The 11,384-nt window shown below is 40.1% G+C and overlaps 2 protein-coding genes and 1 long non-coding RNA gene across 3 annotated transcripts in view; 1 reads left to right on the top strand and 2 right to left on the bottom strand.

Moving 5' to 3' along the window:
* LOC109142617 (oligodendrocyte-myelin glycoprotein) overlaps positions 1-7,520 on the bottom strand; it is a 10,778-nt gene extending 3,258 nt beyond the window's left edge. Inside the window, exons 1-2 of the mRNA XM_019277225.2 lie at positions 7,201-7,520; positions 5,930-6,133 (exon numbers count right to left, since the gene is read on the bottom strand). Of these exons, the coding sequence (XP_019132770.1) occupies positions 5,930-6,133; positions 7,201-7,205 (209 nt within the window). The 5' untranslated portion in view covers positions 7,206-7,520. The remainder of the gene's footprint in view (positions 1-5,929; positions 6,134-7,200) is intronic.
* The window catches only part of LOC104938354 (neurofibromin), a 162,546-nt gene that overhangs the window by 89,418 nt on the left and 61,744 nt on the right, over positions 1-11,384 (top strand). The gene's annotated exons all lie outside the window — the stretch shown is intronic.
* On the bottom strand, positions 8,537-11,281 carry LOC113744937 (uncharacterized). The gene is made up of 2 exons (XR_003461905.1): positions 10,860-11,281; positions 8,537-10,304 (listed from the first exon to the last, which is right to left on the bottom strand). It is a non-coding gene; the product is annotated as an uncharacterized LOC113744937 (long non-coding RNA).

The raw sequence follows: 11,384 nt of genomic DNA, 5'->3' as shown, positions 1-11,384 counted from the left end.
AAAAAAAAAAAAAACATCAGCCAGAACACAGGAGTTGCTTGTCTACCGTTGCCTTGTTCACTTATTTTGTTTGTCATTGTGTGACTTACACGGGACTCACACCGAACGCGGAACGGAAGCGGAACGGAAGCGGAACGGTACTTTGCCCGGCGTCAACTCACACCGGACGCGGATCAGCCGCGGAACGGCAGCGGAGCGAGCCGGCCGTATTCACGCGAGATCACGAGATCACGCGAGAATCCTGGACATACCCGAGACCCCGCGATAAACAGTGTATAAAGAAAACAACAACAACAAACAGCTGACTTTGCTTCTCCGACGTGGAGGAGATTATAAAAAGCATCTGTTGTGTCATAAAGGATTGTGTGTTGTTCCACTTCAACAGTTAGTCTCTCGTTGAGACCCTTTGATCGATCTTTGATCACCTGGTGCCACCGGTCATGACGTCACGTTGATGTGAAGTTGTAAAAAGCTACATGAACTGAGTATTGTGTTTTATTTTGAAAGGGGGCGGAAGTTTATTATGTTGATTCAAGGCCCGGTTTCCTGTCTGATGCGCAGTGCTCTGTTGAAATTTACGAGGTTCAGCTGCAGCTCGCGGAAGAAATAGAAATCCTGCGGAAAGCCGTGGCGCGGAGAGACGCTTCTGGGACGCTTCTGATCCGCGTCTGATCCGCGCCCGGTGTGAGTGCTCTCATTGACTAGACTGGATTCTATTTGCTACGGTGACCGCGGCAGTGCCGTTCCGCTTCCGTTCCGCTTCCGTTCCGCGTCCGGTGTGAGTTGGCCTTTAGGTGTTTTAACATATTAGTTTGAACTCACCAGAGTGGCAAAAACAAGCAGTTCAAGTGGGTGCACATTGATGGTATGTAATTGTCCCAAAGCATTACACTCTGCAGCCGGTTTTACGGCTGTTGGCTGTAGCACTTGTCGAAGAAAAAAAGCCCAGTTCAGATGTTTGCTGTGGTGGTGTATGTTTATTAAAAAGCATTCTGGCACACTGGTGAACTGACAGTCACAGAACCTATCTGAGCCAATGAGTTGACCCAGAGCAAATGAAGGGAAATACTTTTATACAGAAAACAGTCATGATTACTATGTAAATAGGGATGGAACAAAAAGGTGAGGGAGGCAAGAGAAGGTAAAGGGGTTGGGCAGTAGATGGAAAGGAGGGGGTAGGTGACCTAGGGTAGAGAGGGCAGGCCTGGAGGTTGGAGCCAGCCAGGCAAAAGGGCAAGAACTCACACTTGGTATGGGCAAAAGGTTTGAGACCTAAACAATGGGACCTAGACGTTATTTGATTACTCAGTTAGCAAGTCTACACTGCCCCCAATGTGTATTATCCCTTGATCAAGGGACCAGCCCAGTAGGGGTTTCAGGTTTTCCATATGTCAGGATGTATTTTCTTCATCACACTGAATACTGAATCAATTTCAAAAAATGTTGGTCCCATTATTCATCATTAGAGACAAAACTATTTGAAAATAGATTCCATCTTGAAAAAAGTGTCCCTTTTTAAATCAACCCTTCAACCCCCAAGGCTTAACCTTAACCTCCCTGTCATGGCTAGAATTCTCTCTGAGCTTTAAGTACAGAGCAGGGAAATGTCTTCTGTCAAATGCACCTAATGTGCATTGTATTGTTTTGTGTTGTTTTCTATTCGAGTACACACGTCTTTGGCCCATCTAAGATGTGGACATGTATGCCTAGGGAGTTTTTTTTTATAAGGCCTCAGGAAAGAATCCTTATAAAGGAAAGAAAAAAACACTTTGGATTTTGAAAAATAAAACAAAATATAAGAAGTGTAGAAAACATTTATTGTCATGAGCATTAGGTCGGACTAATCATATTTGTTTTGTAAAAAGCTTTAGTCGTCCTCGGGTTGCAAAGGGTGGAAAATTTGGTGTCAATTAGTAATTGTGGGTAAGCTACCATCAAGATAAATTAGCCTCATAAAAGGTCAATGAATGATGCCAGCTATAGCTTATTTAGGGTCTAACCTATCAGCTATGCATGTAAGGGAGGAATGTACAGTGCATGTAGGAGGCGTGGCTCAATAGCCCTGCAGTAAGTGCTATGTGTATGAGATTGGGAGAGCAGAATTCAAGTATAATTGCATGAAATGCTAAAATATATTTCCACCAACAATTTTAATTCCTCGTTAAGGGCCAACCTTCAATTTTGTAAATTCCCAGAATTTTGCACCCTAGTCTGTCCATAAATAACCAAGAGTCAACCTATTTTTATTCATATGGTTTTTATTTGCAATAGAGTTTAACAAATCTCTGCAAAGGTAACAGTCCATATGGGAAGACTACAGAGTAGTTTGAAATCCTGGTTTGGTTGCAAATTCATTTCTTAATATGTGAGAAAAAAAGAGTGTTAGGGTTAGGGGAACCAACAGTATTACAACTCTTCAGTACAGTGAATTACACATAGACTAATGACTCATTACACAATAATAATAATAATAATACATTGGATTTATATAGCGCTTTTCAAGAACTCAAAGACGCTGATAAATTAATTCATTGTTGTCACTGTGACTTGTCGCATTCAGGGTTCTAATTGAAGAGTAATTTTCACCATGCTGATGAAAAAATGTTCAGATGTACAGATCTGGCATGCTAAACACTTTAACCCCAGGATCCATAATGGTCCACCACCAACCTTTGCTTTTCTTAGTTTGGAGCCCCAGGAAAAAGTTTTTACAATGTGTGGTCTTACATACCTATCAACCAAAATGTAATGGAAACAAGAAAGGAATGATGTGTAAAAGAACAGTTGTGCTCACCTCTGTCTCTTTTCTTCTGTCAGACACCAAACCACTTACTACTGCTGTCCTGTGTATTGCCACAGCAGCGGATAATGCAACCAGGAGTCATGCAGTAGGGGTGCTCTTTATCATGATTTGTCAGTTGGACTAACAGAATACGGAATATATTGTCAGCCCCCTTTTGAACGGACCTACACACACAAAAAAAAAAAACACCAATATTATGACGGAGAATGGAACACAAAACAGTTCTTGCCTTTGCTGAAATTCTGATGGCCATCTTACCTTCTTCTTTCAACATTATAACATATAATTATTGTTTATTGTGCTTTTTGTTTTTCTTCTTGTTTTTTGTTGTTTGTTGTTGTGTTATATCATAAAGGATACAATGCATTGTATTATTGTAATTAATAGATTTTTCTTTTCCACTGAGACAGGAACACCATTTCTATTCTATTTTTCCTTTTATTTCTTTCATTTAACTAGCCCTTTATTAGCAACTTTTTTTCTATTTTGTGTAGACATATTGGCTCCTCACTACTTGCTGACAGAGCGGTGTAGCTGGTGTGCAAAATGGGCTATGAAATGTTGTGGAATGCATATTGTCAATCCTGTTTTGACTGACTTTGGTAGGACCAAATGTAGCACAAGCATCTATCTATATTAGAAAGAAAGCATGGTGCATAATCTGTGAGTCTCATTCTGTCAGATGGAAGCATTACACTGACAGCTGGGCATGGCTGCTGGACAATGCTGTAATCCACCAAAAGTGCCTCATCTAGCCGTGTGAGGCTGCACATAGCAGATTGAGCCAGGCAGGAGTCAGGAACAGGAACAACAAGATAATCTGGTAAATTTTAAAAATAAATCAATGGTAAAAAAATAGACAAAAATAACTAATTAAATAGTTATCCTCCTCATCAAGTAGAACACAAGAATCTTATTTATCAAATCAACGAAATCTGAGCATATCAACAAAATCAGCTGGTGAAGTTCTTTGCTATTCGAACCTCCCAGTAGGGGATGAAGCAATGCATAGGACAGAACAAAAACTACATGGCAGACATGATTCATAGACCTGTGTCTGGTGGAATCAGGATGTGAGAGTTGAGCATTGACATAACCACTTCTGTGATCATTCAGATATTTTGAGTACTTTTCATCTTGTAAGTTATACAGTTCATGGTTGTGTACAGGGTTTGAACAGTCTATTGTGGATGTTGAGCTCTTTTAAATTGATGATAAACTGGTGGAAGGCAGTAATAGTCACAACAGTTTTTACAAGGAAAATTAAAATTAAGAGTGTGCGAAATGGAGTTACTTGGTCATATATCACAGTTCAAAATAATCCAGTGAGTAGTGTTGTTCTTTATGCCGCAGTGTAGTTCAGAAGGTGATGAAAGCGGTCATCATGACTAAAATAGTCATGTGACAGTTTGTTGGGTCTCAACGAGGAGTCCCTGAACGTTATTCCGTGAGTTAGCTATTTAGGCTTCCTTGTTGTAGAACAGGGGCTTGCTGTTGTGCTTGTGTGTGTCGAGATACTGTCAAAACCTGTGGAAGTTGTCCGAACAAGCACTTTGTAATCCCCAGTTTCATTCACTTCTCTTTTGCCTGATACGTTCCTGTTCCAAAAGTGCAGATTTTGCCTGGTAACTAGACGTAACCTCTACTGTTCTTCTTGCAGGCGATGGACCACCATGCCCTTCACCCGCTATTAACCCAATGGTGGCTCTGTGAACAGTGCAGAGTGTCTCTCCCTCCCTGGTGTACCAGATGGGTTTGCCCACAGATGGGTCTTGTATAACAGGGGCACCTAAGACGGTTGCATGGGTCGCTCAGCCCATCTCAGGAGCCTTGTTATGTTTTCTTCTTCTTCACAAGCCCAGGGGTTATCCCCAAGAGTCATCACTTCCAGCACCTTCAACTATTAAAGATCCTTCAGACAACCATGAGAAGCGATTAGCAGCAAATAAAACTGGGCTAGCCTTGGTAGCCGATCCAATGATCCAGGCAGGATCTGTGTCAGATAATTATGTGACAATCAATACTCTCCAAGTTGTGTGGATATTTGTGGGCACTGTCCAAAACCTGTTGTGACTGAGGTTGAGAGCTTGGGAGACTCGGCAGTGTGTTGTTAATGAAAACCACTCTCTCCAGCTCATTGTCTGACAAGTCCAGGTACTTTCAGATTCCAGTGATAAGCTGTGTCGTTTTTTATCCAGCGAACGTAGATGGTTTCCTGCCGCGCGGATATCCCACAGAGAGCGCGGCAAGGAGGGGGGCAAGCTCTCCAGGCGGTTGTAGGACAGGTCCAGGGTTCGGAGGTGGGCATAGTGGCTGAGCTGGCTGTCCAGAAGCTGCAAGCTTTCAGAAGAGTGTAATATTTTTTTTATTTTATTCTATATATATATATATTGTGTGTGTGTGTGTATATGTGTGTGTATATATAGACAGACAGTTTCTCCAAAATTAAATAAGAAAACTGAGATACAAGTTAAGGTAAATACATTTAGCTAATTTTGCTGAACGGCAGTGCCTTTTGGATATGAGGATAAGGGTATAATGGGAAAGGTTAAAACGTAACTGTAGACAAGTTAAGTCAGCAAATTTACTGTGTAATACCTAACATTATCTATGCTACATTTGCTAACAGTAGTTATCATAAGTGACTACTACATAACAGACCACGTAATGTATTGCTGCAGAGAATAGTCATTAGCCATAGATGCACTTGTCCCATGGTGTATTTACTGCTCTCATTCTGACATATACACATGACATCCTAAAGAGTACGATCTAGACCTGCTCTATATGAAAATTGTCATGAGATAACATTTGTTATCATATGGCACTATATAGATTGAACTGAATTGACATTTTCATGTTTGAGGCTCAGGCAGATCATATTTTAAACAGTACAACAGTAATAAATTAGTTGTTGGTGGCCCATGATTTAACTTTTTCCTGGCAAGCTGTTTTGCCATCCACATACACCAAATGGCACTACTTTCTAACCCTCCCCTCTCAGAAGATCTGCATTATGTTTGTAGAACTAACTTTGTACCTTCTGTTACCTCTTACATATTCAGAAATCCAGCTTTTAAGAGCTTGTCTATAACCAAATTACATTACAGAGCTGCAGTTACACACCTATTAAAAGAGAGATTGAGAAAGTGGATGTTGTGCTGCAGACCAGGCGGTAGTTTGGTCAGGCCACGTGAGGAGCAATCCACCACACGGTGTCCCTGGCTGCAGGAGCACACAGAGGGGCAAATGGACAGCACCCAACCTCCCAGTAGGCCACACAGCAGCAGGAGGAGCAGAGAGGCAGAGTAGGCAGGCATGGTCAGGGCTCTAGAGGATGAAAGAAAAGTGTTAAATAGAAGGTTCAGTAACTTAAACTTCAGTTGGCTTGTAGGTTCACACACAGTTTTCTTTGGTGTGCTGGGTTTAGAAATGTTTTAGCCAGCACCAAGTATTGTCCATCTCTTATTGTCTAGGCTGCTCAAGCACAGGGACATGTCAAAGTGCATGCTTACCTTGTTTCAGACTGAGCTATATGCTATATCTCTATTCACAGGATGACATTCATGCCAGTAAAAATGACTGTTCATTTCCATCAACTCAGAGTTTACTTGATTCTTGCAACATTTTTATTTAAAATTCGTTTTTGAATTATGCTGTCTGCTATTTCCTATGGTCTTATCTTTAGGAATTCTCAACTGTGTACTGACAATCATTCTTCACACATGCTCAGATGAAGTTCTTAGTGTACTCACACTGTAAGAACACATCGCACTTCAACTTGCCCTCCCTCTGTTTGAGACTTCCGTTCTGACCTATGACTATTTATTTGTCAGGACCATTCCTGGTCTGAAGTTGGACAGGTAGCTTAGCTTTCTGCTTCTGGTCACTTTTATGAGGGTGCTTGTCATCCTGTGTGCCAACCGGCTTGAAGCTCTGCCAGTGGGACTGGAGCTCAGAGTGCTGCAGTGAGACTCAGTTCATTCAGGACTATACACTGTTTGTCTGCAAATGCAGAGGTTCTGAACTATAGACTAAACATACATGTGTGTTTGTGCATTCACAGGTAGCACTGTGGGTGCTATTACCACCCTTGAAATGTTTTCCAGAAATTTCCCCACACCGTCGCATTATTTGTTTGGTGGCAGTTGATTCTCTGCTGGGATTGTGCCAGTCCTCTGAGTAAATGTTTTATCTTTGGCAATGTCTTGATGAAATACTAAAATGAGAAATTTGCATAGTGACAGAGCAGTGAGGAGTTTATTTACGGAGCCACCACAACATTACACCGTAGTTTACTGCAATAACAGGATTTAGAATGAAATGGCCCACTGCCCTTCCCGTCAGGTATATGTGGGTCATATGCTTTTCGTTATCTTCCATTTCAAATCACTCACCTCATCCTTTTTAGTGCTGGTCTGTCATCTCTCCTTTTCTCTAGGTGTCTCCTCCTCTCGTTCCAGCTCTGTTTTTTGTTCCTTTGTCTTTTATCGGTTCTGTGCAATTGCGACGTTGTCTCAAGTTGTTTTTTCTGGCTGTTCTCGCCTGGCACTAAACATGCTACCTGCTAGCACCAGCCCCGTCCTGCTTACCACTCTGCAGGCTCCAGATGCAGCTGGAGGTGTGAGTTAGGAGAAAGAGATGCATAGAGGGGAGGGAGAAAGAGAGATGAGAGAGAAATGCAGCAGCAAGCCAGCCCACTCTGCTGCTGATGAGGCAAGCAAGAGCTGGAATTGTACGTGTGTGTGTGCTGACAACAGCATGCTTTAGCAGCTCTCCCTCTTTCTTTCTCACTCTCTCTCTCCTGCACATGCATTCTTATATACACTTTGTGGATACAATGTTATGTGAAAGGTGTCACTCGTATTACAGAGAATTATCACCAACCATTCTCTTTCTTTTTACCCTCTGCAGAGGCTTTTATCTTTACAGCGCATCTACTGTTTTGGTTCAGTGTCTCTTCATTCATCGGACTTGTTTCCAGCAACAGCCAGTAGATTTTTCAGTAAATACACTCAGCTATAATGCATACTTTTGCAATTCAAATGCATGAAATCACAATGTGATGATCTGACAGACAAATATCAGCTCCCCTTAACTGTGTGGCCCACAATTTGACTATTATGGTTCATGTTTGAGGCGTTTTCTGCAGCAGGAAGCAAAAGGCTTTAGAAACCTACTGTACACTACCTGCTCAGCACTAGCTTCTGAACACATGTAGCAAAATACTGAAAGCCAATCAAGGCATGTGTTAATGTGTGTTATACTGTAATAAAAGGCAAAATAGTATTATTGGTAGTAGTCCTATAATATTGCTATAATTATAAATGATGTATTGTCGCATCAGACATTTTTCATTCACACGCCAGTCTCTCTCTCTCTCTCTCTCTCTCTCTCTCTCTATTTCTCGTATATACAGTAATGGCAATTAATACTAATACTAGCATTATTGTATTATAACTGTATAATTGAAGTCATTTACTTTGTCCTTGGTCTGCAAGGTTTTCATATTTTAATAGTTCATCTCATGTGATGATGATGAACCGATGAAGGTACAGCTGCAGGAGGACGTTGACGTTGTTTGTGGGATGTGGGTTTGTTTGTAATGTGACATCTAAAACCACAGCAGCTCAAAGACATGACAGTTACCAGTTTCACTTTCATTAAGTCAGTCATTTATCAGTTGATCATACATAATTCTCTCCAGATACAATAAAAGAAACAAAAAACAAATTAGAAATATACAGATATATTTTAATGTTGCAAGATCAGGATTATTTTCAACTTGCAGAGAAAGAAAGTGACCAAACAAGTATGTTGCATGAGAGAAACAAAAAATCTTGAAAGTAGTAGACAGTATAATCACTAACCAATGAATCTGAAAGTCAGATATTCAGGAAAACAAATTAAAAGACATGTAATTAGTGCATAGCATATTAAACCTTCTTTCTGGCCAACTGTACATGAGAAATTACTCTGCAGATAGTAATTCAATAAATAAAATATGTGCAATCAAGTGGACTGATTCTAACTTCTGTCAGATGAAACATATGGCAGCCCTTTTTTCATCATTGCATGCCAGCCAAGATGTTGAAAATGCAAAGGTTTGTGTTTAGCAGATATTCTATTTTTGACTGTTAATATAATTAAAAACATTTTTTTATTGTGATCTACTGTATGAACATTATTGCACTGCTGTAATATATCACTTTTTGAATGTTGCATTAGAGAACTTATCATGTTAATCAGTTTCCTGTTTTCTCGGTCACAGTTGTTGCTTCCTAGGAACCAATAAAAATCAAAATGTTAAGGATTCGGGCCATCATTTGCATGTATCAAAGCATTTTTCCACAGTTCCAGATAGAGTAGGGGGAGGGATTTGTAGGATGCTCTTCACTGAGGTTTGTGACCTCTGACTTGCTATTCTTGGACAGCGGGTCATTTGCTTGTGAAGAGGACACTTAAACAGAATTCTTAAGAGTTTCTGGAGCGTTTCCTGTGCTTTTCACTTCTGGAACAACTGCATCAGTTCCATTGCTTTTTTCCCATCATTTTCCTCCACTCCTTGAAATATTCTCTCCTGTTGTTTATCTCCAAATGTAGTGCCCAGTGTCATGTCTTGTAACTCCTCATCTGTTTCTGGAAGCAAGGACAACCTTTTGGACAGTCTCTGAGGCAGGAAGCTGGAGAGAGAAATCCGGTTAGATGACCTCAGTGTTACCTGGCCATTGTCAGCTCCACCCTCTAGAAATGGTGAAGGACCGGAATGTTATCTGCTGCCTCTGAAGCTTCTGTTTCTTTATATAAATAACCAGGAATCCTACCATCATTAATACCAGGGCTCCACCTATTAGCCCTGCCACGGCTTTACTGTGGTTTGTTCCATTTTTAGACTTTTTTTCTGTTTGATTTTGTTCTTTTTCTTTCTTTGCCACGGTGGTGTAGATGAATGGTGTCTTTGTCATAGCCGGTAAAGTGGTGGACCACATAAAATCATTACCAGTGATTGAACTTGTACTTGTAGATGTGATTGGATGGATAGATTTAGCACTAGTGAATTGGGAGGTCAGTGTCTTTACTGCGTCTTCTGTCGTGGACTTAATTTCTACTGTTGAGCTGTTTAACTGAAATGATGATGTTGATGATGATGTGGAATTGGTAGAGGTTTCTGCTGTTTGAATAGTCATTTGCAGTGAAGGTCTAGTGCTGGGTTTTGCCATTTTTTCCTCTGTTGGATTTACATCAGCTATGACAGACTTTCTGGTGGTATGACTTGAGTCCTCTAAGAGTGGACTTGAGCTGGATACATCCTGTGCTGTCGTCTGGTCGTGACTGAACTTATTCCCTGCTTCACCTGTCATCACATAAGTAAAGTTGTGATTCTGGGGTGCAGTCACTCTGCACCTTGCTGTCAGTGGTAACAACCCTATGAAAATAAGGCTTACGAAATTGATTGTCATTGTTGTCTTCACCCTCCTGGCAGGTTGATGGTTCTTTGTATCTAGAACAGAAGAAGTAATTCATTTTTCAGAGGTGCAAAGAGTACAGTCTGAAGCAATGCCCTATGATGAGCAAATAGTTTGCGTAAAAACAGAATGTTGTGAAATGTATGCTGGTGAAACATCATTTCCTTAAATGCAACTTTTAATAGGCCTATGTTTCAAGGGTGTGTACTGGGTATATTTAAAGTAATGCAGTCAACAGTTTAATCTGACCTATATTCATCTTTCCACTGGTCTCTGGTAGCATTTTTCCAATGTTTGAATTTCTTTTTCTTCTCTTTAACTAAAGCATGTTTTCAGTTTAATTGAGAAAGTAAGAACTTGTTTCGTTGACTTCCCTTTTTCTTTTGTTTTTCATCAACTTTTTTCTCAATCACAAAGTTACTTTTATTATGATTAAGTTGTGTTTGGACTCTATCAATCCATTTACTTTAGCATCCTCCAACTTTTGTGTAGATACACTCATTTAGCATCAATCCAAACTCAAGATAATACATGGACCTAAAGCTGCATTAATAAAAAATAAAAAATTCAAGTGATTAAAATGAACTTACCAATATTTTTACACAGATAACCTCCGTAACTCATTAGCTTTGACGTTCTAGGATGTATTAAAAGTTAGTTAGTTGTAGGATAATATGTTGTTGCCTATGTGGCAGGATGTCTCTTTAGCAGGAACTAGGGGCACTGAAGTGTTAAAATGTTGACTGATTCTTGCCTCTTGCCTACAGGAAGTGTGAGTTGTGAAACCGATGACAGTGTTATGCATTCTCTGTCTGTTGTGCTAAACATAGTAGTTCATGTTTCACACCAAAGTCTTACTAAAATGCTGAAGAAAACACTGAACTGAATCACATTTATAAAAACCCAGTATAATAAGTCAGTACAAGTTTTTCTTTTTTGAGTATTCAGAAAAGCGCTTATAAATGAAATGTATTTACATGTAGCTGTTATTTCAGATAGGCATGTTAACATCGACATGACTCCCTCAAAATCGAAGACATGCCATAAAGTTTTTATCTCTTTAGTAACGAACAGACAAATACAAGTACTGTATGTGAGTATTATTAGTTTTTTTT

Source organism: Larimichthys crocea, unplaced genomic scaffold (assembly GCF_000972845.2).
Source record: "Larimichthys crocea isolate SSNF unplaced genomic scaffold, L_crocea_2.0 scaffold320, whole genome shotgun sequence".
NCBI lineage: Eukaryota > Metazoa > Chordata > Actinopteri > Sciaenidae > Larimichthys > Larimichthys crocea.
This window is presented reverse-complemented; position numbering and strand designations above follow the sequence as displayed.